General features: G+C 43.7%; 13 protein-coding genes across 13 annotated transcripts; 6 read left to right on the top strand and 7 right to left on the bottom strand.

The window, feature by feature from the left end:
• Positions 1-315: 315 nt before the first annotated feature.
• Positions 316-567, bottom strand: KNAG0C00335 (uncharacterized protein; the record flags this gene model as incomplete). Its single annotated transcript, XM_022606726.1, has 1 exon — positions 316-567. The coding sequence occupies one exon, from the start codon at positions 565-567 to the stop codon at positions 316-318; it is 252 nt and encodes an 83-aa protein (XP_022463393.1).
• Positions 568-1,513: 946 nt separating this feature from the next.
• On the top strand, positions 1,514-2,419 carry APA1 (bifunctional AP-4-A phosphorylase/ADP sulfurylase; the record flags this gene model as incomplete). Its single annotated transcript, XM_022606725.1, has 1 exon — positions 1,514-2,419. One exon carries the CDS (start codon positions 1,514-1,516, stop codon positions 2,417-2,419), a length of 906 nt encoding a protein of 301 aa, XP_022463392.1.
• Positions 2,420-2,516: 97 nt separating this feature from the next.
• On the bottom strand, positions 2,517-4,169 carry LRE1 (Lre1p; the record flags this gene model as incomplete). The annotated part of the gene is made up of 1 exon (XM_022606724.1): positions 2,517-4,169. One exon carries the CDS (start codon positions 4,167-4,169, stop codon positions 2,517-2,519), a length of 1,653 nt encoding a protein of 550 aa, XP_022463391.1.
• Positions 4,170-5,070: 901 nt separating this feature from the next.
• On the top strand, positions 5,071-6,351 carry PBN1 (Pbn1p; the record flags this gene model as incomplete). The annotated part of the gene is made up of 1 exon (XM_022606723.1): positions 5,071-6,351. The coding sequence occupies one exon, from the start codon at positions 5,071-5,073 to the stop codon at positions 6,349-6,351; it is 1,281 nt and encodes a 426-aa protein (XP_022463390.1).
• Positions 6,352-6,454: 103 nt separating this feature from the next.
• Positions 6,455-8,980, bottom strand: SPB1 (27S pre-rRNA (guanosine2922-2'-O)-methyltransferase; the record flags this gene model as incomplete). Its single annotated transcript, XM_022606722.1, has 1 exon — positions 6,455-8,980. One exon carries the CDS (start codon positions 8,978-8,980, stop codon positions 6,455-6,457), a length of 2,526 nt encoding a protein of 841 aa, XP_022463389.1.
• Positions 8,981-10,155: 1,175 nt separating this feature from the next.
• Positions 10,156-11,121, bottom strand: KAR4 (Kar4p; the record flags this gene model as incomplete). Its single annotated transcript, XM_022606721.1, has 1 exon — positions 10,156-11,121. One exon carries the CDS (start codon positions 11,119-11,121, stop codon positions 10,156-10,158), a length of 966 nt encoding a protein of 321 aa, XP_022463388.1.
• A 926-nt stretch (positions 11,122-12,047) lies between these two features.
• On the bottom strand, positions 12,048-13,055 carry KNAG0C00280 (uncharacterized protein; the record flags this gene model as incomplete). Its single annotated transcript, XM_022606720.1, has 1 exon — positions 12,048-13,055. One exon carries the CDS (start codon positions 13,053-13,055, stop codon positions 12,048-12,050), a length of 1,008 nt encoding a protein of 335 aa, XP_022463387.1.
• Positions 13,056-14,906: 1,851 nt separating this feature from the next.
• PEX34 (Pex34p) lies at positions 14,907-15,431 on the top strand (the record flags this gene model as incomplete). Its single annotated transcript, XM_022606718.1, has 1 exon — positions 14,907-15,431. One exon carries the CDS (start codon positions 14,907-14,909, stop codon positions 15,429-15,431), a length of 525 nt encoding a protein of 174 aa, XP_022463386.1.
• Positions 15,432-15,591: 160 nt separating this feature from the next.
• PRD1 (metalloendopeptidase) lies at positions 15,592-17,826 on the bottom strand (the record flags this gene model as incomplete). Its single annotated transcript, XM_022606717.1, has 1 exon — positions 15,592-17,826. The coding sequence occupies one exon, from the start codon at positions 17,824-17,826 to the stop codon at positions 15,592-15,594; it is 2,235 nt and encodes a 744-aa protein (XP_022463385.1).
• Positions 17,827-18,292: 466 nt separating this feature from the next.
• Positions 18,293-18,577, top strand: MIC10 (Mic10p; the record flags this gene model as incomplete). Its single annotated transcript, XM_022606716.1, has 1 exon — positions 18,293-18,577. One exon carries the CDS (start codon positions 18,293-18,295, stop codon positions 18,575-18,577), a length of 285 nt encoding a protein of 94 aa, XP_022463384.1.
• A 203-nt stretch (positions 18,578-18,780) lies between these two features.
• Positions 18,781-19,161, bottom strand: ADF1 (Adf1p; the record flags this gene model as incomplete). The annotated part of the gene is made up of 1 exon (XM_022606715.1): positions 18,781-19,161. One exon carries the CDS (start codon positions 19,159-19,161, stop codon positions 18,781-18,783), a length of 381 nt encoding a protein of 126 aa, XP_022463383.1.
• A 248-nt stretch (positions 19,162-19,409) lies between these two features.
• On the top strand, positions 19,410-20,459 carry KRR1 (ribosome biosynthesis protein KRR1; the record flags this gene model as incomplete). Its single annotated transcript, XM_022606714.1, has 1 exon — positions 19,410-20,459. The coding sequence occupies one exon, from the start codon at positions 19,410-19,412 to the stop codon at positions 20,457-20,459; it is 1,050 nt and encodes a 349-aa protein (XP_022463382.1).
• Positions 20,460-20,757: 298 nt separating this feature from the next.
• Positions 20,758-24,243, top strand: MRC1 (chromatin-modulating protein MRC1; the record flags this gene model as incomplete). The annotated part of the gene is made up of 1 exon (XM_022606713.1): positions 20,758-24,243. The coding sequence occupies one exon, from the start codon at positions 20,758-20,760 to the stop codon at positions 24,241-24,243; it is 3,486 nt and encodes a 1,161-aa protein (XP_022463381.1).
• Positions 24,244-24,547: the final 304 nt, after the last annotated feature.

The raw sequence follows: 24,547 nt of genomic DNA, 5'->3' as shown, positions 1-24,547 counted from the left end.
GTGTGTCAAGGGAAGTGTCAGTTTCCTGACACGGGGAAAAGAGTTACGTATTATGAATTAGAATACAAAAGTTATATAGGAAACGTCGGAGGGTCCCTTGCCCACGCATAGGACTAACATCTTTAAAAAAAAATAATAGAGTATTCATTTAAACCAAAAAATGTATAAACAGAATAAACGAGGGAAAAAAAGCTGAGCATTAGAGATACAGAAGAAGGGGAGGAAAGAATTTCGCAGTCCCCTTCCTGGAAGTGATCAAACACATATATTAAAAGACTATTACTGATAATGGTATTAAAACAAACAACAAACAGCTTAGAATAGGAAAGCAACACCAGCAGCGACGGCAGCACCGAAGATACCAGCATTTAGAGTGTTGGAAGCGGCGGCACCGGTAGAGATTCTACTGGAGGTGGTGCCGTTGGAGCCGTTGGCACCACCAGCAGTACCGTTGGTAGCAACGGTACCGTTGGAAGCGACGGCGCCGGCAGTCTCGTTTCTGGAGGCTTGGGCAGCGGCTAGAGTGGCGACAGAAGCGAAAGTAGCGAAAACGGTCTTAAATTGCATTTTTGGTTGGGTGAGTGTCTTCCACCAAAGCGAGCCAAAAAAAGAGAACAGCAGCAACAGGCCAACTTTCCAAGCGGGATATTCCTCGAGGTTTATATATGAGCCAAAACAACGGCTACCAAAACAGAAAAAGAAAATTTTTCTCTCTCTCATCGCGCACTGCGAGAAAATCCCTAACAGTGCGCGTCAGTGAAGGGCAGCGCAGCGAAAAAGAAACAGAGCGCGACCGTGTCCGGGTGGCCCGCGAGAGGAACCGCGCAGGCGCTCTGTGTTTTGGCTGTGTGTCCGGGTCCCTCGCACAGCCAACCCGATAAGATAGCGCGCGCCCGAGAAACCCCCGCACAGCCCCGAGAGGCCCCTCCCCCCGCTCCCAGAAAAAAGAAACCAATTCGCTTGAGGACCCGAAACAGGAAGCCCCACTTCCCGTTCGGGTAAGTGTGGCTGGGCCCTCTCTCCCCGCTCGGCGACAGCCCGCCCGATCGGGAAAACACGGGTCCGCGCGCCTCAGCGGGTGGCTGGGTGCCATTACAATCCCGTTTCGGGGCATAGCCACGGAGGCCCGTTTCTAGACCTTCCGGTGACTCCGCCCCGTTTTGTGACACCGAGGAGGGGGAGTCAGCTGTTTTGACCCCCCCTCCCCTCCCCTCTTTTCCCGGACGGCACCCCTCCGGGACCCAGTGCCTTCTCCCCTCCCCTCCCGTTCCCGCTCCCGTTTTCCGGCTTATCCCCGATGCGTCGCCTTACCTCAGCTGTGCGCGTGCCTGTTTCTTGGTTTTCTTTTTTCTTCTTGGTCTTCGAGAAAGATCTGGTTCAGACCTCTGTGGGACGATCCCTTCTCTGCCTTGGAAGGGAAGGTTTTTTCCTTTGCATTGGGCTGCACGGTTCTCATTCTCCTGCCATTCTCCCCCTTTGACACATTTTTTCACTTCGCTTTCTTGCGGTAGACATGAGTATTGTTCAGAGGATAGCTGCTGCTTTTAGCACCGCTGCTGCAAGTGAACATTTATGTTTCAACGAAGTGGGGACACAATGGCTTCGGAACAGCGATAATGGGATGCAGTACTGGGTCAGGTTTGCCCCCAGCCTCCTGAGCAAGCCGGAGAAGGGCGACACTGCCCCAAACGACGACCCCTTGGGGAAACACGAACCGGAATTGCTCGTCACGGAGGATCTAGACGGCTCTCAGGAGTTCAAAGTCGTGTTGAACAAGTTCCCAGTGATGCAAAACCACGCTTTGCTCGTCACAAACGTCTTCAAGGACCAGTCGTCGCGCCTGACACCGCAGGATCTGTCCACATCGTATGCGCTGATACGTGACATGAACGCAGCGTGGCCCGGCAAGAACCATTTGGTTATTTACAATTCAGGGCCGCAGAGTGGGTCCTCTCAAAGACACAAACACTTGCAACTGTTGGAGTTCCCGCAGAACTTCACACCGTTCCAAGATGAACTGTGCAGCGGCGAAACACACTTCGTACCTGACACAGAGCACGACCCCTTGCAAGATCGCAAAGTGTCCTTTGCACATTTCGTAGTACCGCTCCCGGATTCGGACGGCGATGTATCGGCTGAACTCCTAGAATCGTGCTACTTTACGCTTCTACAGAAAGTTTTGACCTTCTTCCAACAAGACCTCGAGGTAAGTTACAACGTGTTACTCACCAGGAAATGGCTTTGTCTAGTGCCAAGATCCAATATTAGAGCAAGATCGTTACAAGTAGGGTTCAACTCCATTGGGTACGCAGGACTTGTTCTCGTTAAAAAGAGGGAGATCTTCGACGAGGTCCGCTCGAACCCAAACGTCATCGACAGACTACTATTGGAATGCGGGTTCCCAAATACCACCACGTAGCGCCTCCCATTATAAATTACTTGTATTACTATTATTATTATTATTATTATCATTATTATACTACTAGTACACATTATCTCTTTTGTTACGATTTCTCTCACTTCAGTATGTTTGTAAGGAAGGAACTGAACCGGGACCGCTTCTTCTTTCTGGCACCAGTGTCAACTTTAGCAGTCGATTGGCCCTGTGGGAGAGCACTGTCGCTAGAAGATCTAATTTCACCCTTCAACTCCGTCTTGCGATCAAGCTTCTTGGAGACCTCTTTCATGCTGCTGGATTCCGGAGTAACTGACGCTTGTAAACTGTGTGTTGACGGACCCTTACTGATGTAAACCTGCTTCATCCCATCTACTATATCTTGGGTAGAATTCAATGAAGCCAAATCGACCTCGTCGCCCGGTTCACCCAACAAGATCTCGTCAGACAAAACAGCAGAACCCTTATCTTGCTGGAATTCCGAGATCAACGTCGTCTTCGAACTGTAATTTGTTGTATCGTACATCTCATCCCTCTTCGGTTTCACACCGTCCTCATCGTACCGTATGTCGTACACTTTACTCTCAAAATTGAATGATGTAGTAGCATTGGCACTGTTTCTTCGTATCGTCGGGTTGCTTGGACCAGCGCTGTTGAAACGTAAACTGGGGGGTTGAAGTTGTGACTTGTTTTGCCGTGCTTGGAAGTCGGGACTCAGGGGCCGCCTTGTGTTCTCTCCAAGAAAATTTAGTGACGTCCCGTGGCTTCCCACATTCAAGTTACTGCCACCGTTATTGACCGTGGGAATGTGGATCGTCACTTGATCTTGAAGATATAGTGGGGTCGCTGGCGTCGTCAATTCTTGTTTACAAGGGGTGTATGGCTGGGACATCGGAGTTCTTGAAACGTTGGAGGCCAGCGATGATGCAGATGTTTGTTCCCTGAGAGACTGTGGCGGGACAGCCCTAGTGGTCATGGGTAACTGTTTTGTGTAATAGTAGTATCGCTGTTTTTGTCTCTTGATCTTAAGAGAATTATATTTGTCGTTGGCATTGGCAGCATTGCTGCTGTTGCTGCCAGCATCGTTACTGCCCATCTCAGAGGAGACCATACTTGGAGTTTTCACGGGGGACAAACTTCGTTGGAAAGTAGGCGAAGATGGTCGTAGTGGGGACATCAGTCCTGGCACAATTTGCTTCTTACTGTTCACCGAGTCCGAGTCATCGTCCTCCTCGTCAATTCTCTGATCGTTAGGAAGGTTTCCTTTTGCGTTGAAGACAATTTCCAAATCGGCGGGCGCAGATTCTGTTCTGCGATGCGTTTTGAACGACCTTGGCTTAGTCTTGAGGACATCGTCCAGATTGATAATGGCGTCCGGCACGCCCTTGACAGGTGACGAGAACCTGGGCTCCTCGCTGATGAAAAACCGCGGACTGGGCGAATTTATTGGCTCTGCGAGTTTCCGTGGTGTCTTTAGCAAATACGTCGTCGTACTGAGCTTCGGTTCCGTCAGTAACACTCTCGGTTGCCTTGCGTCACCAGAGACTTCGTCATCGTCTGTACCCATCACTGACCCGTCTGCTCTATTGCGTGGTTTCACGGGCGATACAAACGTGGGTATTGGAGGCACGGACGCCGGGGGTTGCTTCAAAAACTCGAAATCACCAGAGATGGCAAACGACCGTTTATGACGGTGGCCTCTCCTCGAGGGTGTAGTCAGTTGTGCCATGCCGCTGGGTGCCTCAGCGACACTGAGTTGCTGAGTTTCCGACATTTTGTCTATCTATCTCTCCAATCTATTAATAGAGGGAACAGTGGAGCTTGGATTTAGGAGGTAGCTTCTCAGAGACAAAATGACGGAGGAGAAGGAATGGGACAGTTGGTTTAAGCAAATAGAAGCGAATGGATAGACCTTTTTGAAGCAAACCTGGATTATTTTTCTAGCAGTACTCTCTTCCACAACGAATAGGGCAGAACCAAAAGAAGTAGAACAAAGAATTAAGATACAAGTTAACCTTCAGTTCGAACACGTTAAGACCAAATTCTTGAAGAAAAAAAAAGCTGTAGCGGAAAAAAAAATAAGCTCAGCAAAACACGTAATCGCCCGGAAGGGGAAAGTGGAATGCAGTGCGAACCAGCTCACTATCAAAAGCGGATGGTGGTCTCGTAGTTCGAGAATTAAAATAAAGTAAAATACTGAGCTGTCTCGAATGCACAAGCGATGGGAGTCGAAGCGAGCGGCAGTGGGTATGGAGTCAAGAGCGGAAGCTCTCACACGACTCATATCTCCTTTCAGCGCAACGCACCACGCTATTGCGTGTTTTGAACAGTCGCCTGCGCAGTGCCTCTCTCCTCGCTCTTCGCCGTTTTCCGTTTTCGAGCATTTTCGATTTTTTCACAAAAAGGGAAATTTTCGAGGGAAATTTCTCGAGGTTTTCACTTTCCTCTTTTGGGCATGATCTGCAGAGATTTCGCGAAAGAGGAGATTTTTTTATTTCTTTTTTTATTTCTTTTTTATTTCTTCTTCGTTTTGGGCGAACGGAAGGGTACGACGGTGACCACGGCTTGACCTGGAAGGACTGCACTTTCGCGAAGTAGCAGAGAGTGTTGCCTCATATTATCTGTAGTTGTGGGGACTAGTGTGCGAAACACACACGCAGAAGCAAGGTGGGACAATGCAGGTAAATAAGCGTGTCAGCGTGCTCTTTGAAAATGCTGACGATATTTCCGCACGGTTCGAGAGAACCGATACACATGTCACGGTGGAGGCCCCTAATGATGCCGTGGTACAGACAAGGTGGCAGTTTGTCGGAACTGAGATTGACGTCCCGGAAAATGTCACAGAAAGAGTGACATGGGCCCACAACGATAGGAAATTCAACGTTTTGCACCCTTACATAAACGCAGGCTTTAATTTTTACACGACCAACGTGTCGAGAGGCTTTGGCCGGGGGAAACCGCTTAGCAGCACTCCAAAATACAGCTTGCTGCACTTGGATGATTCAGAGATTGTTGATGTGCAGTCATATTTGCCCTCCCAGATAGACTACAACTCATTCTTGCACTGGCGTTTGGACGACTGCCAATATGACATTGCCGTCAGGGGTGGACTTGTTGAGGTTAATGAATTCTGTCCCCTGCTAAAAAACTCCGCTGCAACTTTCCGTAAAGAAACAGGTGTCGAAAATATGGAACTGGGCCTTTTCTACGTGGACTCACAAGATTCGGTCGACATCAACTTGTCTGGAATAAGATGCGGATGGACCAGCGACGCTAAAGTGGAGAGGTGCTTGAAAACAACCTTGTTTTATAACCCTGCATACATCTACAATAGCACAAACGGGACGAGTCCAATTTCTTTGCAGGAACCAGTAGGGTTGCACCCAAAAGTTCAAATCGACCTAACGTCTTACGAACCAGTTGATAAGTGCGAGTACTACGTTTTTTTACAGTTGCCCGTTGAGATCTTTGTCGACAAGTTTCAGTCCGACCCAATGTTTGTCTTCGGCGAGCATGACCTAGAATTGCCTGCTTATAAGCTCGAAGATAAATCGTGGGGGTCAGAAACTCTCTACAGTTTGAAACCAGGAGAGTTGAATGAGATCACTTTGCACTCGAGATACGTTGCACCCGCGTCAATTGCCTCATATGCAAATGCGTCGTTCACCCCAGAAGTGTTTCGTGCGTGTGACACGGACTCTGACACGGTTGTGCAAAACCCTTTTTACACGAAGGGCCTGGGACTTGAATCGTTCTTTACTCCAAATACAAACTTCGCCTTTCAAAATTCAACAACATTAACCGTAAATATCCCAAGACCTGGGTTGGAATCCTACCAGACAGTACAATACAGCAGTATGGCAATAATTGTCTTTGGCCTAATCTACTTGTTGAGCAAGATGTTTTTCAGCAAACCGCAACAAACGACAGCTAGCAAAAGTAAGAAAATCAATTAGAGGCCTAAATCGTGGCTTCACGATATTAATATACAATGTTTAAGAAGAATGGTGGCTAATTATATGTTCTCCGCTGTTTTTTATTTAAGGGAAGAAGAAAGGACTATTTCTTCTTATTTTTCTTCGCAATACGTCTCAATGCTCTTTGTTCGTTCTTCATAACACCATCAACCATCTTGTACTTACCCTTGACACCCTTTGGTCTACCCGCCAGACCTCTATTTCTACCAGAGGCATAGACCAACGTGACTTGCGGTTTGCTTCTCTGTTTCTTACTGACCTTGCGCATCAGTTTAGAAATTTCTTCTGCCTTATCTTTTTCAGACTTGTCACTATCATCGTTGATTAAACCAGCCTTCTTCTTGATCTTTTCCAAACGGGAAACAGCACGCATTTTCTTTCTGGCCTTTGCTTCTGCTATCTTCTTGATAGGACGGGCATTCAAAACCTTCATCTTCTCCTTCAATGCCATAACAGCTTCTTTCGTGATGGGTCTGTTAATTTTGGAATGCTGCTTTTCATCCTCAGTAAACCATGAAGGCAATGTTTCGCTATCACGAAAGGCATATCTATTAAATCCTTCATCGACTAGATCATGCTTGGTCCTTTGTCCCGTGGCTAGTTGATGAGCCAGAGTCATAGCTTCTGCGGTAGCAATGTCCAGTTCTTTGTTGTGCTTTTCCTTCTGAGTTTGATTCCTTTCTTCCTCAGAATCATAATCAGAGTCTATCTCCTCAATATCCGAATCTTCATTCGCAACAACCTCAAAGTCAGATGATTCACCATCAGAAGAACTCTCATCGCTGCTGTCTTCGCTTTCGCTTCCTGTAGCCTCTCTATGAGTTCTCTTCTTACTTTTCATCAATTTAGAGATGTCGCCGACTGATTCAGAAGAAGAAGTATTGTCAGGCTTGGGCTGGGCAAAATCAGGCGTGATGTTTTCAAAAATGGGATCATTAAACAAGGACGCGGCTTTCGAGCTCAATTTGCCCTCGCCTGACTTCCCTTTTAACTTACTGATCAAACTATTGATAGCTTCATCATCATCTTCATCAGATAAGTTCTCATCGGTCTCCTCTTCAATGTAATCCTTCTTCTCCTCTTCATCATCAGATTGTTTTGCCTTTTCTAAAAACCCAGTCCATTCGTCGTCATGATCACCACCCCGAGCTAACTTAGCCCTAAAATTAGCATCTCTTTCAGACTTCCGGGTCTTGTAATTTTCGTACATCGATTCTAATTGAGATTCTAGATCATCAGCCTCAGCGTATTTATCTTTATCCAAAATCAGAGATTCGTCGATATGGATGTCATTGTCCTTTGCAAGTTCGTCGTCGGTAAAAATCATCCGTTTCTTACCCTTAGCTAGCTTATCCAAAATACCAGTCTTTTCAGCGGTCTTCAAGTTGAACAGCGACTCCTTACCAATATTAGCTGCATCAATACCAAGATCCTTGGGGTTAATCATATTCAGTTGCATCCTGATTATTTCCTTCTGTTTTATCTCATTCTTCTTTCTCTTTTCACGCTTCTTATCAAGACGATGCTTCTCTTGCAATTGCTCCAGTTCCTTTTCAATCTGTTCTTCCTCTGTCAATTTCGTAACCTCAATTTCCGGCTTTTCTTCATCTTGACCCACACCAAGAAGGTCCCTAGCATTCTTACGCCATCTCAAGATCATCTTAAAGTCCTTTTTACCAAGAACCTTCAAATCTTCTATACAGGCAAGTAGTTCTTTGTTTGTTTGCTTCATTTTCTTGACAATCTGCCACTCGTGGTCATCCTCATCTATCGTGAACTTATTCAGCTTTCCAAGCATTGTAATGGGGTCTTCGTCTTTGATGAAATCCAGGATTGGCGCTGTATGGTATAATAGGTTATCACCTTCCTCGTAACCTTGTCTTTTCCTCACCTTTTTCTCCGGGTTGTAGATTTTGGATTCCATGTTTTGTGGTCCATCTGGCAATTCTTCAAAAACTTCCTTTGGATCCAGCAGTCTGGGATCCAGTTTCTTGGGTGCCTTGAAACCCTTACAAACAACGAAAATTTCAGCAGACACATTTCTCGACGCAGGGGGTTTAGTAGCTTCGACCTTTTCAAACAGTTGCTGGAAGACCCACATTAGTTTGTTGTAGTCCTTCGATCTGAAAATTTTAGTAACGAATGTACCGTTAACTACTAGATTGTCGACAGCTAGTTTCAGTGCCTGTAAAGTCAAATGAGATTGCGTGAAGGCATCCTGGGCCCAACCCAAACCAACGTTAGGGGCACCGTCATGCAGCACTGTGTCAGCCTTCCAGGTCTTCATATAACCTCTCAACTTCGAACGACAGTCGTCGGTGGTAATATCACTCTGGAATGTGATAACATTGGGCATTGATTTCATGGGAACAATATCAACACCAATAATTAACGAATTGATTGGACATAACTTTGATGCAACCTGACACCAAGAACCAGGAGCCGCACACAAGTCAATGACGACCTTGGATTTCTCCAAGAAATGACCAAATTTTTCATTGATTTGGATGATTTTAAAGGAAGAACGAGCACGGTACCCCTTTTCTTTTGCCAGGTAGTAGTACCTATCTAGACGACCTTTACTGTTTTTCTTCTGTGTTTTACCCATGTCGGTTTGCCTATGGTATTCTTCTTCTTCTGTTTTTAGTATGTAGAGAGATGTATTATGAAGCGTACAAATTTTTATCGATGCTCATCGCCGAAAAATTTTCAGATTTTTTTATAACTATTACCCGGTTGGTAAGCGAATGTACGCTAACAGTACAGTGTAAGCGATACAGTGCAAGAGATACCGATACGTGGTAAACCTTTACGCTCCTCAACAACCTTTTCTGCTTGCTTTTTGGTCTGACCCTACCAGTATTATTTTAATGTTTTGAATGCAAACTTCGAAGCTGACTTTTTAACTAGCTGTACTTCTAATTAATGTTGGAATAGATGTGCTTTCACCTTAAGGACAAGAGTACATACTGATCGGTTACCATCCTTCCAGTGCGCTATCAGAGATAAAGCTCCCGACTTTGAAAATAGATGGATGTGATGCGTTAATTTCTACCAATTACTTCACAATCTAGTAAACACTTTTTAAGCGAAAACTGTCAACATAAAAAAAACTAGCAGCCTGCCCGACAAGAATCCAACCAGGAGTAAACAAAGCTGAAGTAAACACACTGATTATTGGAATGGTGTTTGTTTGTTTACTTCAAGGACAGGCGGTGCAGAATGAATTTTCCAACATCCTCAAAACGTGTATTTACTCAATTAGGTAATTACACGGTTTTCACCATATGTTAATTTCAAATTTTAATCAACACTTGAAAAAATTGTTTACTCGTCAATTCTCATCTGAGAGTAAACTATGGTTCCCGTCTTAATATCTTTAGTGTTGATCTTGATGTTGTCTTGTGATTTAGTAAGGTTCAACACTGATATCCATCATCCGTATCCACAAGTGAATAAATGATAGCATTACTTTTTCTCCACAATAAACCTTTTCGTATTACATAGGACATACATCCACGTGAAACTTTCTTTGATGACCAATGCTCGTAAACCAATTGTGCCATGAAGGAGTGAGTTTTGCGGATGGACACCAAAAACGACTTTCCCTTCATAAAAGAGCCACCGCAACTGTGCCTTCACAACCACTGAACACCAAACTTTAGCGGTCAACAAGCTTTCCACTTATCCGAATCACTAGTTAAATATCCAACACCCAGTCGTTTAGCTACCAAAGCACTTAGAAAGATATGCAAAATATAAAAAAATATGTATCGACTTCGGCTAGACCAATTTCTCAGTTTTCTGTACCGGACTCTTTGGCCTCAATGATTCTATTTCTGATTTAAGCGGGATATTGCAACCAACCCTCGCTAGTTCGCTTTTGAAGCTGCTTGGTGCAAAATTATTAATTAGAACATCTGGACTCATGATGACCCATCCGGGTCTTAGCCGCACTGGGGTTTCCCATCCTGTGCGAGCAGGAATGATATGCAATCTCCTCGTTGCGGTAGAGAAATTTTCTGCAATTTTATAGAGATGAGGAGGGACAGAACCGTTACAGGCACCCTTTGTTTCGATGCTGAGATCTGTGTCAACATTACAATGAATCAGGTGTCCATCTGTCGACCGTCTTACTGTTCCGGTAATGCACATCCAACAATGCCATTGCATCTTCTCCAGCACAGAGTTATCATCCCCATCAAGCCCTGGATAAAACGGGGAGTCCTTATCTACGGGAACAAAAACCAATTCCTCGCTCCTCCGAAACTTTTTAGCCCAGATCTCATTATTCAAAAGTCTTGACAACTCATTGATCTTTTGGACACTTGCCCAGATAAATAAAAACCCAGGTTTGGAAATGAGTTTATCCAGAGGTAATTGTGTCAATAAAGGATAAATGAACTGATTATCAGTCAGACACCCAATCATGACCACGTCAAACGTGATTTTGTCCTTCTTGATCCAATTTTTTAAAGTAGGGACCATTTCATCTATTGCAACTTTACAGCCATATGGCTTCGTCGCATAATCTGCAATTTGCTTCTCCTTCTCTTGAAATAGTTTTTGCAGCTTTGGATATCCTTCCACTGTGTTTTCTACGTTGGTTACATGCGCCTGTGGGAATGAGCCCGTGTGTATATAATTATCGGAGTAATTGTTAGTGTAAAACTCCTTCAAAGGTTTGAAGCTGACATGTTTGGTCTTGTTCTCTTGCTTGGATTCATTCCGCTTGGTATCGTATGACATGTGGAATTCGTTTGGAGATAACACTATTCTAGCTTGATGAGATATGTTTACTCAATCCTTAGAATTGTATTGAGGAATGGAACCAAAAGGTAGAATGAGGATGGCGGCTTTATGTACCCTGAAAATATCGACAAACAGATCCCTGTTCCTTATATTTGACTGAAACACCCAACTGTTATACTGTCAAACAACGCACTCCTACCAGTCGCGTAGTATTCTTTGTTGTATAACACGCAATAGGAAGTATAATGAAACTTGTTTCAGATCGGGAAAAAAGAGGAAAAAAGAAGATTTTTTCAAAAACGGAAAAAAAAAGGAAAAGTAAAAACGATATAGAATGCCTCAAAGGGATGGCGACCAACGATGTGGGGCAATGCTCACTGGAGAAAGACACCAGGAAGACTGTTACCGGACAATGAGTAAAAATGCTAATAATGTTTTGAGTATATATGTATTTACAAATTTTGGTACTAATCCTAACAGCAAACCAGTGCTAAAATACTGGAAACAACCTTCAGAGTAGCCGCAAAAAATAAGAAAGATAACGTCAGATATTCACATCGATATTGTTGTATGCTAGGTTAGTGAATTGGCTTTCTGAATATCATAAAAGAAGAAGACAGGTGGATGATGGATTGGAATAAATAGGCTTTGTGCCAAGAATATAGGGCAGAAACCTGGTTTGAATCGGAAACAACAATAACAGTATAGACGAGTGGGTACTACTTGGATTCCTAAATGTAGACATTCGCCTATACTGATACCATGAAGAAAAAAAGGACGACACCTGTCCATCTTATTCTGAAAAAAAAAGCAATATTAGGCTTTGCATAAAGCTTAGCGTCCATATAATTTTTATCCGTCTTCATTGGATTTTATTCTTCGTTTTTCCCTGACCCTGTGTATAACTTCCCACTCCAGGTGGTTTAATCTATAAAGCATCTCCCCTCTTCTAGCTCTTTCAATGCATGTTCTACGACCTCATCATCGTCATCGTCCTCCATAACCTCGACTGCACTATATTTGATCATATCCCAGCGTTTCCAGAACGCGATACAGTCAGCATAGTCGTCCGAGTCATAGAATTGTTCCAAGTAGTTTTTGGCTTTGGTTAATCTGCATTTAAGAGATTCTAATTTCACAGAGTCTGGCAACTTCGAAACCATACGGTATTCGCTTGAATCTGTTTCGTACTCAGTAATATTCGTCCCCTCTGACTTGTAGCCGCTATTGGCTTCGTCTTGATCGGATTCCTCGCTTTCTTCACCTTCGGATAATCTGAGAGGTTTGTGAGAGAGAGATGCGAGCGATGTCATGGTAGACATTTCAGGACAGCTTCTGGAGCTGGAAGACAGCTTTCTTCTCTTCATTGTATTCCAGTCACCATAGGCTTCAGCCTCAGCACATGCGGTTGTATCACAGTACCTGGCCCATACCTCATCTATGGATTGGACAATGTAGTCGAAACATCTTTCCCTGGCTACCAAGTCAGTCTTTGAGACGACGTTTCTTCTTGATGGGATGGAAAACGATCCTGGACGAGACAGTGTCCTCCTCCGTTCCACAGAGAATCTGTAATTCTCCAAATCATGGACTGTATTGAAAGAGTCCACAAAGGCGTCATCGTCTTCATCCGTTGAAAAGGGGGCAGCAGTTGAATTATCTCTCGGGAAGAGACCATTTGCAGTGGCAAACTGAGATTGGCCATTGTAAGGCGAGCTCTGTATGCCGCTTTCTATATTTATCGAAGTGTCACTCTCTGCACTATCGCAGTTGGTATCTGGACTAGGTAACTCAAAGGCAGTCTTTCTTGGCAGACAACGACTGCTCAGTGGCGGCTTGCTCTCTTTAAGATTGCGCACAACGAACAAGTCATGTGAACTGGTATTCTTGAGCGCCTCTGAGAATGTGCGTTTGTTAGATAATGGCGTCATATTTTTTCTATAGGATGGAAGAAGGAAATTTGAATAAAATAGACTTTGAAGAATTGATTTTGTGAAATACAATAATAATAAACGAAAAAAAAGAGGAACTGAACTAGTCCTTTTAAAGTAATGAGCGGCTCAACAAAGGCGTCAAAAACAAAACAAAAAGAACAGATACTTCCCTTATTTATCAACCCACTAAGTCTTCAACAAGCAGAAAAGCTAAAACTAGAAATCAGGCTGCACGTGTTTGAGAACTAACGTGAATGAGAAAAAAGAGAGACAGAGATGAATGCAATGATTCTTTTGTTTATCTCCAAACCCTAACTCCAACACCACGAACCCTAATGTTGTTGTCAGTGTTACCCTAAACAACAGAAGTTGGTACCACACACTTACACAGAAACAATACAACGAGAAACACACACACACACAAAAATTACAGTCATAAAAAGTGGTTGGAATTGTTGAGAAAGTGTGGCGAGAGGGTGGAAGCTAAATCTTTTCGAACGCGTGAACCCCCCAATGGCCGAATACCATTCGTCAGCGGTCACGTGACTCGAGGGTAACCCCCAAAATTGGGGGCTGAAAATGCAAATTTGTCGCTTTCTACGGAGTGATTACCCGGAATCGCCCCCCAAGGAGACACGTCCCCCTCCCCAGGGCGTGCTTTCCCATGGGATTAGCAGGCCATCTCTCAATAGAACCCGACCATAGGAGAGCGGTATATAGGTATATAGACACAGGCGGTTACAGTGGTGCCAGTCGCTTGAGTCTCAGACGACAAAAATGGCCCATTTACACACCACCACAAACTGCGAGGCCTCTCGCCACCGGCGACACATACATAATAGAAAACGGACGGCACCAACACCCACACCCCACACAGCGTTGGGGCTCTCACAAAAGTATAAAGAGGGAAAGCCCTACATTAGGGCTTTACCTTCCCAATCCAAGCCCTAAATTAGGGTTTTCTCTTCTTTTTCCCTTCAGTGTATGGCTGAACTTCCGTTGGGTGCCCCACAGTGGGATCCCGGTTTGGCGGGTTGCTGGTGGTGTAGTGAAATGAACGGACTATTGGTAAGCAAAGAGAGAGGGTGAGACGAGACAGTATGTTTCCAGGAGGGGGGGGGTGAAGATTGTGTAGTGGTCTTGGGTGGTGGTTGTTTGAAGAGGGGTAAGTGCCATTTGTTGCTAAAAGAATGAAAACTCAGATGGAAAGATGAGGTGCATTGCATGTCTGTATGGAACTGCAATCATCTTGTGTATCTTGGTCACTCGTTTCACTTGCTTGCTCGATGAGCTCACTTTGATTTGTAGAAATATACGGATCCCGTTTCACCATTTTTAGTTGAGACTTGGCCCACCCACATTTGGGAAGTGCTTCATAAAGGTATCTATAAAGGTAAAGCGTACTTCTTGCAGGAAACAGTCCCGAAAGGCACTCTCAGTTCATCCCGCACATTTCGATATTGGTACTGGCAGCAACCACACGACACAGGTCGTTCTGTAATGCTATCGGTGTGGGATTAAAGGAGAGTGAGTGATCAGCAAAGGTTCAAAATATATATTTTATATCGTGAAAACCACTCTAAAACCTTCTCTATATTTTTCTGCGTCTTTTTGAGGGAACCCGGGAAACAGGAACAGCCGGAAAAAAAAAGAAGACCGTCAAACCGGAATCCATCAACTGCAACAGCAACGTTGCTGACGGCTGTTTTGCTTTCTGGTTCTCAACCTATCGCTACGTAGCAAAAAAGAGAAAGGCGAGCAGGGAATTGTGTATTTGGAGTCAATGCTCTTGGAGACGACTCAATTGGCTTTTATTTTCTGCTTTCTTGAAGTGCAAACATCGGGTGAATGAAGACCGCCGCTAGCTTGTCATGGGAAGATGTCCTGTTGGGGAAGTTGGAATCCATTTGTAGTATATTTGACAACATCTACCTGTTGAAGAGTTTGGGAATCATCAGCAAAGAAAACTTCCTCTATAGGAAACTCAACAAAGGGAACGTTGGCTCCAAAGTATGGTTTCTCACACTAATTCTATCCATACGGAAAAACCTAAAGAGACTTGTCAGGCTGGTACAGACGAGGTTCAAACTGGTGTTCGAGATTGAACAGATATTGAGGCAGAAGAAATTGGACGACTCCCTAGTCAATAACGTGGTTTTGAACAAATTGTCCACTAACCTTAGGAAATGCCATTTCATGATAATAGATACATTCCTGGATCTAGCTCAGCTACTAATATACCTCTTCATAGTCTCTGGTGACTGCTTCAATATCCCACCGAGATTCAAAAAGTTCAAAAAATATTTGGGGCCCATGTCAAACGTTGTCACTATATTGCGAATGTTGGTCAGTGTCTATACAACGATATATTGAGAATGAAATAGCTAATATGCATATATTTTAGTCATATATATATCCATGCAACTGAGGAATGCAATACGAAAAATAAATGGGTTACTAACAGCATCTTTAATATCGTCCTCCTGTATATCATTAGGATAACCAGAGAGGGAGGATGCATATTCTTGCTGCACTAGGCTTGCAAGCCCAGCTCTTTTAGGAAAGCATCCTTGGAAGGCTCTCTACCCAAGAATTCCTTCAGATTGTCGTCAATCTCATACAGTCCTCCGTTAGCTAGCACAATATCCCTGTATTTCATACCTACACTCGAATCTAAAGGATTTGGGGCAAACTTGGTACGGTACATATCGGTTGCAAACACCTCAGCCCACATGTACCCGTAATAACCAGCAGAGTAGGAATCGGACATGATATGTCCAAACGAGTCGTACCCCTTCGTGTACTGACCACCATTCTCAACTAAACTGATTTCCTGTCTCAGGTCTCCCCACAGCTTCAACAAATCTAGGCTTGCGACATCTTTGCTTGTGTGGACGGTCATATCAAACAATCCGAAGTGTAGTTGTCTTAGTGCAAACAGAGCACCATTGACATGCTTTGTGGCAATCAGCGAATCTAACAGCTTTTCTGGAATCTGCTCACCGGTCTTATAATGTTTCGACAAGGACTGCAACGCATTTTTATCCCAAGTGTAAAACTCGAGCATCTGGGATGGAGCCTCCACGAAATCCCATGGCGTAGCTCCAGGCCCATTAAATCTGGCGGCCCTGTTCTTCCCAACAAGGTCATGAATACCATGACCTAACTCATGGAAGAAAGTGGTAATCTCGTTATGTTTCAGCAGCGAAGGTTTTGTTGCCGACGATTTTGAAAAGTTGCAAACCAAGGCGGTTACAGGGTATGATCTGCTGCCATCCTCCCTAATGTAAGAGGACGCAATGCCGAAGTTGGCCGCATGTCCGTATTTTCCATCCCTTGGATGCAAGTCGAAGTATATCCACCCAACAAAGACCGGAGTTTTCACATTGTCCATCTTCCAAACGGCGATTTGCTTGACGTCTTCGTTCCAAACGTTTTTCTTCGCGGTGTCCTTTTCTTCTACAAACTTTAATTTGAAGACGGTTTCATAGATTTTCAACATCCCCTCGATGGTCGAATCGATCGGATAATATTCAGCAATTGCCTCATGGTCAACATTGAAGTTATCCTTTAGGTACTTGGTATCGTAGTAACGATGATCCCAAATATAGTAACGTCCATCAAATGGTACGCCCAATTCCTTACATTCTGCCTCTTTGATAGACTTCAAGATTCCAATTTCCTTTTCACCCAACGGTTTCAACTTATCCTTCAAATCGTTCAAGAATTTGAAGACAGTGCTCTGCTTCTTGGCCATCTTGATTTCCAAGTTGTAGTTGGCGTAGGTGTCATAGCCCAATAAAGTGGCCAGTTCATCTCTCAACTTTAAAGTGGCAACGAACAATTCTTCATTTTGGGGAACTTTATTTTGGTCGCCGCAGAAGGCAGTCTTTCTGGTCTCTGCATTCTTGGCCATTTTCAAAACGGGGAAAATATCAGGGTACTTGAACGTAACTTTGTAATTTGTCTCGTTTGTGGTCTCATCTTTGACTTGCTCAAACTGTTCCATAACAGTATCGGAGACACCGTCCAATTGCTCTTTCGAGAAGAGCAAAAACTCTTTCTGCTCCCCCAAATTTTTGGAAAACTCTAATGAATTGCTGGCAATTTTTATCTTGATATCCTTAACCTTGTTTCTATCCTCCTCGGACAGATTTAAACCGGCACGGACGAAGTCCTTATGGCATTTTTCCACAAACTTGTAAATTTCAAATTGTTCCTCATCGTGCGAAAACTCCTCCTTTCTTGGTTTCAATTCTTTCCAGATCTTGTCAAATTGCAGAAACAGATCGTGTCTCAAAGAAGTTTCAATTTCAAAATTTTGCAACAGTTCAGTAGCCTTATTAGAAGCCTCTCTTATTTCCTTATCACTAGATACATGCTGCAAAAAGCATAATTGATTGACCATGAGACCAATGCTGTTCTCATGGTTCATATACGGTTTGACCAGGTTGTCAATTGATGGATTGGAAATTTCAACAAGTTCATCGTAAAACTTGTTTGTTGATTCGATAATACGGGTTGCCTCCTCACCAATTTTGGCAGAGGGAAATTCCCACCGTGGCAGGGCCCCTGCTGGTGGCACTAACTGTGGGGACATTCTGGACAGACCACTACTGGTTGAAGAATACGACCTGGAAGACTGGTAGAAATGTGAAGTCGCAAAAAGAGCCGTGGGCAACACTACAAAGGGCAGCAAAGTAAGTTTACTTCGGGATACCTTTACCAGAAAGCGTGTTACTTTGCACAAACTGCCGGAATTGACCATCAAATCTTGAAGGTCCCTGCGAGGAAACAGCTACATGACAGCCTGTCTACATCAAAATCCCGAATTCGTCATTTTATTTTTCAACTTTTCCCACTTTCCCGAAAAACAGACGCAGTGACAGATACGACAGCTACACTGTATATACGGTGTGGGACGAGACTGCTGATCTCGTCCCTGTAGATGGTAACGGTTACTGTATGGACCACCGTGGTTAAGAGGACTCACTCCCTTGCGTTTAGGCGTGAGGGTAAACTAGGGCGTCGCTGACTGTGATTGCTCGTTGGGAACCCGCCGAGCACTCTCTCAGCCAATCACAGCGGAGAACGCACCAATTCGGGCTCCGAAATCAAAATTTGTTCAAAACCGTAAGGACCGTAAGTACAAGTGTACAGTTGCGTTAACGTTTGCTATGAGAGGTGGCGGATCCTAAGCAAGCCTTTATTACTTTTACAGATACTCCTTGTCCATGTCTGAGACAACGGCGACTGACGGTGCAACGCAAAACAACAACGGCCAATTAGCCACAAAAATAGATAGATCCCTTTTAAATGACAAATGGGACGTGGTTCTTTCTAACATGTTGGTGAAGGTAGGGATGGGGTTTGGTGTTGGTGTTGTCACATCGGTGCTTCTGTTTAGGCGCCGTGCCTTCCCCGTGTGGCTCGGGATTGGGTTTGGTGTCGGGAGAGGGTACTCTGAGGGCGATGCCATTTTCCGCTCTACTTCAGGGATAAGAACTGTGAAGGTATGAGTATAAAAAAATATTATGTATACATACATACACAAACGTGTTCATCTATCAGTACCATGCTGCTCTGGAAAAATTCAGAGGAAACCAACTAAATAACGACGGTATTTTACCTTTCCCCCACCCCACAGTGAAAATGCATTATTGTACAGGACGACGAGTTCACCAAAGAATGTAAGCTCTCGTGCCTTTTGTTCATTTCTGTGTCACAAGGAGAAACCGGAGATCATTTCAATCTGGGCTAGCATGCTTTGATCAGTTTCTTTTTGCTTTTTGGCAACCTGTTCTTGAATTATTCGGTCCTTAGATTTATCTTGTGCTAACTTCTCGACATCCAACGATCGGTGAACGGTACGGTTTTGGCCCTCTACCTCTTGATTGTGCTTATCTATCTCGTTACGTATATCAACAGCATTCCCCTCTATCATGCCATTAGTTGGCCTGTTCAGTTTCTCGACTTGCAGTTTATTCCTCTTTCGCTCGGAGAGCGGGATGGTCTTGGGACTCCCCCGTTTCTTGTGTTTCTGTACACGTTTTGTGTCATTTCTTTTGCTCTTTCTACCAAGCACAGTTTTAGAACCCGCCATGTCGCTACGATGTTGCCTAAAAAACTGGTACAGGTATCGTAACGAGCAGTCTCATCGACAACTCATCGCTACCATGGGACAAAAGTGAAGACTCGCTACCAAGAAAAAGCTCATCGCAAAAATGAACTAAAAAAAAATTGAAAAATTAAAGAAAATTTTCCATCTCTTCTCATCTCTCGATGGAACACAGTGACAATTGAGTTTGAAAAGCTCTTGAAAGCCCCAATAGAGACCAGTGTGAGCACAGTATGGTTTCCACACACAACAAGGACAAACCTTGGGACACCGATGATATTGACAAATGGCACATCGAGGAGTTCAAGCCAGAGGATAACGCGTCCGGACAACCGTTTGCGGAAGAATCCAGCTTCATGACGTTGTTCCCAAAGTACAGAGAGACGTACCTGAAGTCTGTATGGAAGGATGTCACAAAGGCACTAGATTCCCATCATATTGCATGCACTCTTGACTTAGTGGAGGGGTCCATGACCGTCAAAACGACCAGAAAGACGTACGATCCTGCGATTATTTTGAAGGCTAGAGACTTGATCAAGTTGTTGGCACGTTCAGTACCATTCCCTCAGGCGGTTAAGATTTTGCAGGAGGACACTGCATGTGATGTTATCAAGATCGGTAACATTGTCACGAATAAAGAGAGATTTGTTAAGAGAAGGCAGCGTCTTGTCGGGCCCGATGGTAACACGTTGAAGGCTCTGGAACTGCTGACCAAATGCTACATCTTAGTGCAGGGGAACACAGTCAGTGCAATGGGTCCGTACAAAGGTTTGAAGGAGCTTCGTCGTGTCGTTGAAGACTGCATGCACAATGTCCATCCTATCTACCACATCAAAGAGTTGATGATCAAAAGGGAGCTTGCCAAGAAACCAGAATTGGCCAACGAAGACTGGTCTCGATTTTTGCCAATGTTCAAGAAGAGAAACGTCGCACGTAAGAAGCCAAAGAAGATAAAGAAAGAAAAGAAGGTTTACACACCTTTCCCTCCTGCACAATTGCCTAGAAAGGTTGATTTGGAGATTGAGAGTGGTGAGTATTTCTTGAACAAGAAGGAGAAGCAATTCAAGAAGTTGGAGGAGAGGAAGGAAATACAAGCCGAGAAGCAGAGAGTAAAGGATGAGGAGAGAAGAAAGGATTACACTGCTCCAAAGGAGAAAGCGTACGGAACCACGGACAAGAAAGAGAAAAAGAAGAAGAGAAGTAAAGATACCGAGGAAGGCGAGGTAGAGGAAGCTGGCAATATGTCTGAAACGAAAAGCTCGAAGAAGCATAAAAAGGCATGAGAGAATCCATAGCGTAAGCAACGCAACTATTTAACCTTTATAATTCACGTATGACCCACGGGCTCCCATCAACTGAGAAATAATCGCATCCAACAGTTATCTTCCTCTCCTTCAGAGCACTGTCACTGGCACTTTGGAACCAACTGACGCGTCGCGATCCGATGACTTTTTAAATCGCGTAAAAAAAAACAAGTACATACAAGTTTGACAGAGAAACAAACTGCAATAATATTACACAATTGACAACCTATCAGTTAGTAAGCTCGTTACAGAGAACAACTCCAAAGGGACGTCGACAATGGATGATCTGCTAGAACGGTTTAACTCTGTTAAAGTCAAAAGGAGAACCACCTATAAAAAAGTTCAACAGAATAGCACAGATGAGGCCGCTGGAGACGATGACTGCGTTCCAACGAGCTTGGCAGGAAACGGGTTTCTATTCGGAAATGCCACTGTAGACAAAATAAAGAACAGATTAAACAACGAAGACCATCCAAACAGCAGCATTGACGTTACCAAATCAAGCTCAGAAGATCAAATCCCGGTGTCACAGTCGCAACTGCTGTCGACCTTATATGATGGTGGTGAAGATTTGGAGTCATTAGAGAGGAAAAAGGAGAGGAAGAAACGTAAGGAAGAGCAAAAGTTACTGGAACAGAAGCTCAAAGAAAAGAATGGGTTAGTTGACACTCATGTCGACTATACCCAGGTGATTTATGCCAACGCACCTGTAAGAAGAAGTACGAGGAAGGCTAAATTGACCAAAAGAAACGCATTAGATGAGAGTGACCAGCACACAAACAATTTTGATAAGGTGCAGGAAAGTGATTTGAGCCATACAAATGTCGGAAATAAGTTGGAAGAGCAACTGGAGTCAAAGGATGTTTCTAGACAGTTGAGGGACATCAAATTGCAAAGTACTACCCACTTACCCACTAGTACATCTAGAACTCGCCAAATTAATTACAGTCCTACTTCTGAAGGGGCCATTGGAGGTGAGCTACTCAAAACGCAGACCGTGAATGCTCGGACTCAAGCTACCCAAGTCATTCATAGCGATACACAACCGACACAGCTCGTCGATACAGATACACAACCAACTCAGATTGTTGATACGGATTCACAACCAACTCAGATCATTGATACAGATACACAACCAACACAACTCATTGATGCTCAGCCCGCTCAAATCATTGATGCTGAGACACAACCAACACAGATTATTGATACCAACGCACAGCCTACTCAAATTATTGATCCTGACACACAGCCGACACAACTAATCAACTATTCACATGAGTCAAATGGAAAGCATATTCCCACGTTGCCAGCTCCCGATGCGTTACTCTCCACTGGAACATCTTTACTTGGATTGAATATTCCACTTCATAGATACGCGACGGCAGGTACAACAAGCAATCCCAAACATAAAAATGACTCGCAACACATTATAGAGGATAACATTGCCACAATGAGGGATCGTTTGGAAACCCAGGAGTTTCAACCTACAGTAGCGGATGATGTAAAATCAGGAGGTAATACACTCAAGATACACGAGATTCAAACCCAGATCGACGAAGAAACAAGAAACATGCTAAACCGGGGTGTTGAGCACAGAAAGAGCCGGGGTGTGCCTTCACGCGTTGAAGTTAGATTTACCAAAGAATCCTTTATGGCAGATTTTGAAGAAAGTGATAGCGCGTCAGATATGGAATCCGACAGCGACCAAATTAATGACACCACTCCTGAGACAGGCAGCTCTCAAAATAGTGATTCCAATAAAGCACGCAAGCCCACGGAAGCTCCGAAAACCAAAAGGGTTACCGGTCTAAGCTCTTATGAAACTATTCTCCGGAATAAAGTCAATGACGATGAATGTTTAGACCTCGGTTCAGACGATACCTATTCCAGTGAAGAAGAATACGACAAAGAATCCAAGGTTAGTCAAGCCTCCAAAGCAGCCGTTCTTAATATTAAGGCTAAAGCTCTCAAAAAGAAAGCAATAGTAAAGGCGGCAAACACGAACAAAACAACGTTAGACAGCTTATTTTCAGACTTGAAGAAGAAGAACAGGCAACAGATTCTGTCTCACCAGGCTGAAATAATTGGAACCAAAGGCATCAACCACAAAGATCTAGAAAGGGAAAAAGAAATTGTGGAAGATTTGCTGGAACAGGAGATCTTGAGAAACAAGAGACTCAGGGAACGTGAAAGGGAGAGAGAACAAAAAGAGGAGGAGCAATCTGATATGGATAACAATTACAGTGCAAATGAATTAGAGAGCTTTGATGACTCGGATCACGATAGCCTCAATGAGGATGAACCTAACATTAACGATGACAATAATTCTTCTAATGGTGTTGATTCTGAAGATGAAGAAGAGTTCGCCGCTTTTCAGGTTTTGAAAGGAAAGAAAAGGAAGAACATGCAAATTCAACCAGAATCTGACTCGGAAGAGGAAACGGTTAATTCGAACGATAAACGAGTAAACGCGCCTTCAGAGTCAAAACCGATCCATCCCGTCAACAACATCAATGCAATTGATCTGGGTGACTATGGGAATAATTTGGAAATTCGCGCCGAACTGAACAACACGGAGAAACTAGATACTAAGTGTATGCTTGACGAAAAGGAACATGCGCGCGCCGTTGATAAAGAGAGATTAAAAACTATAATGAAAGAAAAAAAACTGATGTTGAAACGGGCTGAACTCAAAGAGAAGGGCGTAAGTAATTTCTTTGAAGAGGAAGCTGAGGAATCTGAAGATGAATGGCATGGTATTGGTGGGATTGATGGCGAAGTTTCAGACGAATATGATTCAGAGGTCGAAAAAATGATTGATGATTATTCGAGGGCTGATATGGATCCAGAGGAAATACGAAAGCTACTGGTTAGCGAAAACAAAGAAATGGACGTTAAGATGGTTAACAAGATTCTTTTTGATATAAAAAATGGTAATTTCAGGAAGAGGGGACGTGATACATTAGAATTAGAACTCAGCGATGAGGAGGATGACGACTTACGTCAATATCGCCAGAAAAGAAACGAACTGATGAAGCAGCGTTTATTGGATCTTGGTGATGATAAGAAACTGGTGAAAAACGTCAAAACCAAAGCGTTTTTCGATAGCCTCGTGGAGGATATAGTAGAAGTTAAAAATCCCTTTGGCGTAATGTCAGATAACGAGACACAAGATACGGATGAGACGACAACGATCGACACTCAGACGAGAGAATCTGTTTCGAATAAAGAAGAAAAACCCACTCAAGAAAAAGGCAAGAAAACTGTTTTATCTGAGGAATTTGTTCAAAGAAGCTTGTCCTTTTTAAATAGCAACAGAAATTTGACAGAGTTTGAGCAAAACCAGGATCTTGCTCGTCTCCAACACGATGACGATGTCAGTGACTTGTACACGCTAAAAAAGCAGAGTTCGGTTAAGTCCTTCAAATCTGTAGGTTCCAAAAATGAAATTATTAACGTGGACGCAAACGACAATTCAGGCACTGCCGTTGCTACAGCAACTTTCAGACCGCCTTCCATCATAAAATCATTCAACTCGAAGTTGAATGTCGATGATAAGTTCAGAAATGGTAAAAAGACCGTCAAAACGTTCAAATCGTACAAGGCTGTCGGTGGTTCCAAAACGTCAGTTACCTACATGAATAAAGTACGGAAACTAACAGCGCCTAAATCTCTTAAAAAACTGCATTCTACTGGCGGTGAGCGAAAAATATCTGCACAGACTTCCCATTCGTTCAAAAGTAATAGCAACTTTGACAGTTAGTCCCTCAAGCCAACCCCACTCTGGTTATATGTAATAATGTATTCAACTTAGCTTACAAGCCGCGAAACTACACGTGCGTTTCAAATCCTGGCATTTTTTTGTTACATGGGTAACAGACCATTTTATAACCTTTCTATATAGTAGACCTCTACAAACTGCTGCCGGTGAGCCATTATTTTTTGAATGCTCTTTCTAAATTTCACTCTTTCTCCTTTCAAATGGAGTGCCATCGTACAGCTCCTTTCCCTCTGAGAAGAATTGATCAAAGTGAGAAAAATATATATTTGAAAGAGTATTTTAAACA

The sequence above is a fragment of the Huiozyma naganishii genome, chromosome 3 (assembly GCF_000348985.1).
Source record: "Huiozyma naganishii CBS 8797 chromosome 3, complete genome".
Classification (NCBI taxonomy): Eukaryota; Fungi; Ascomycota; class Saccharomycetes; order Saccharomycetales; family Saccharomycetaceae; genus Huiozyma; species Huiozyma naganishii.
The sequence above is the reverse complement of the archived record's forward strand: the minus strand, read 5'-3'. Positions and strand labels throughout refer to the sequence as shown.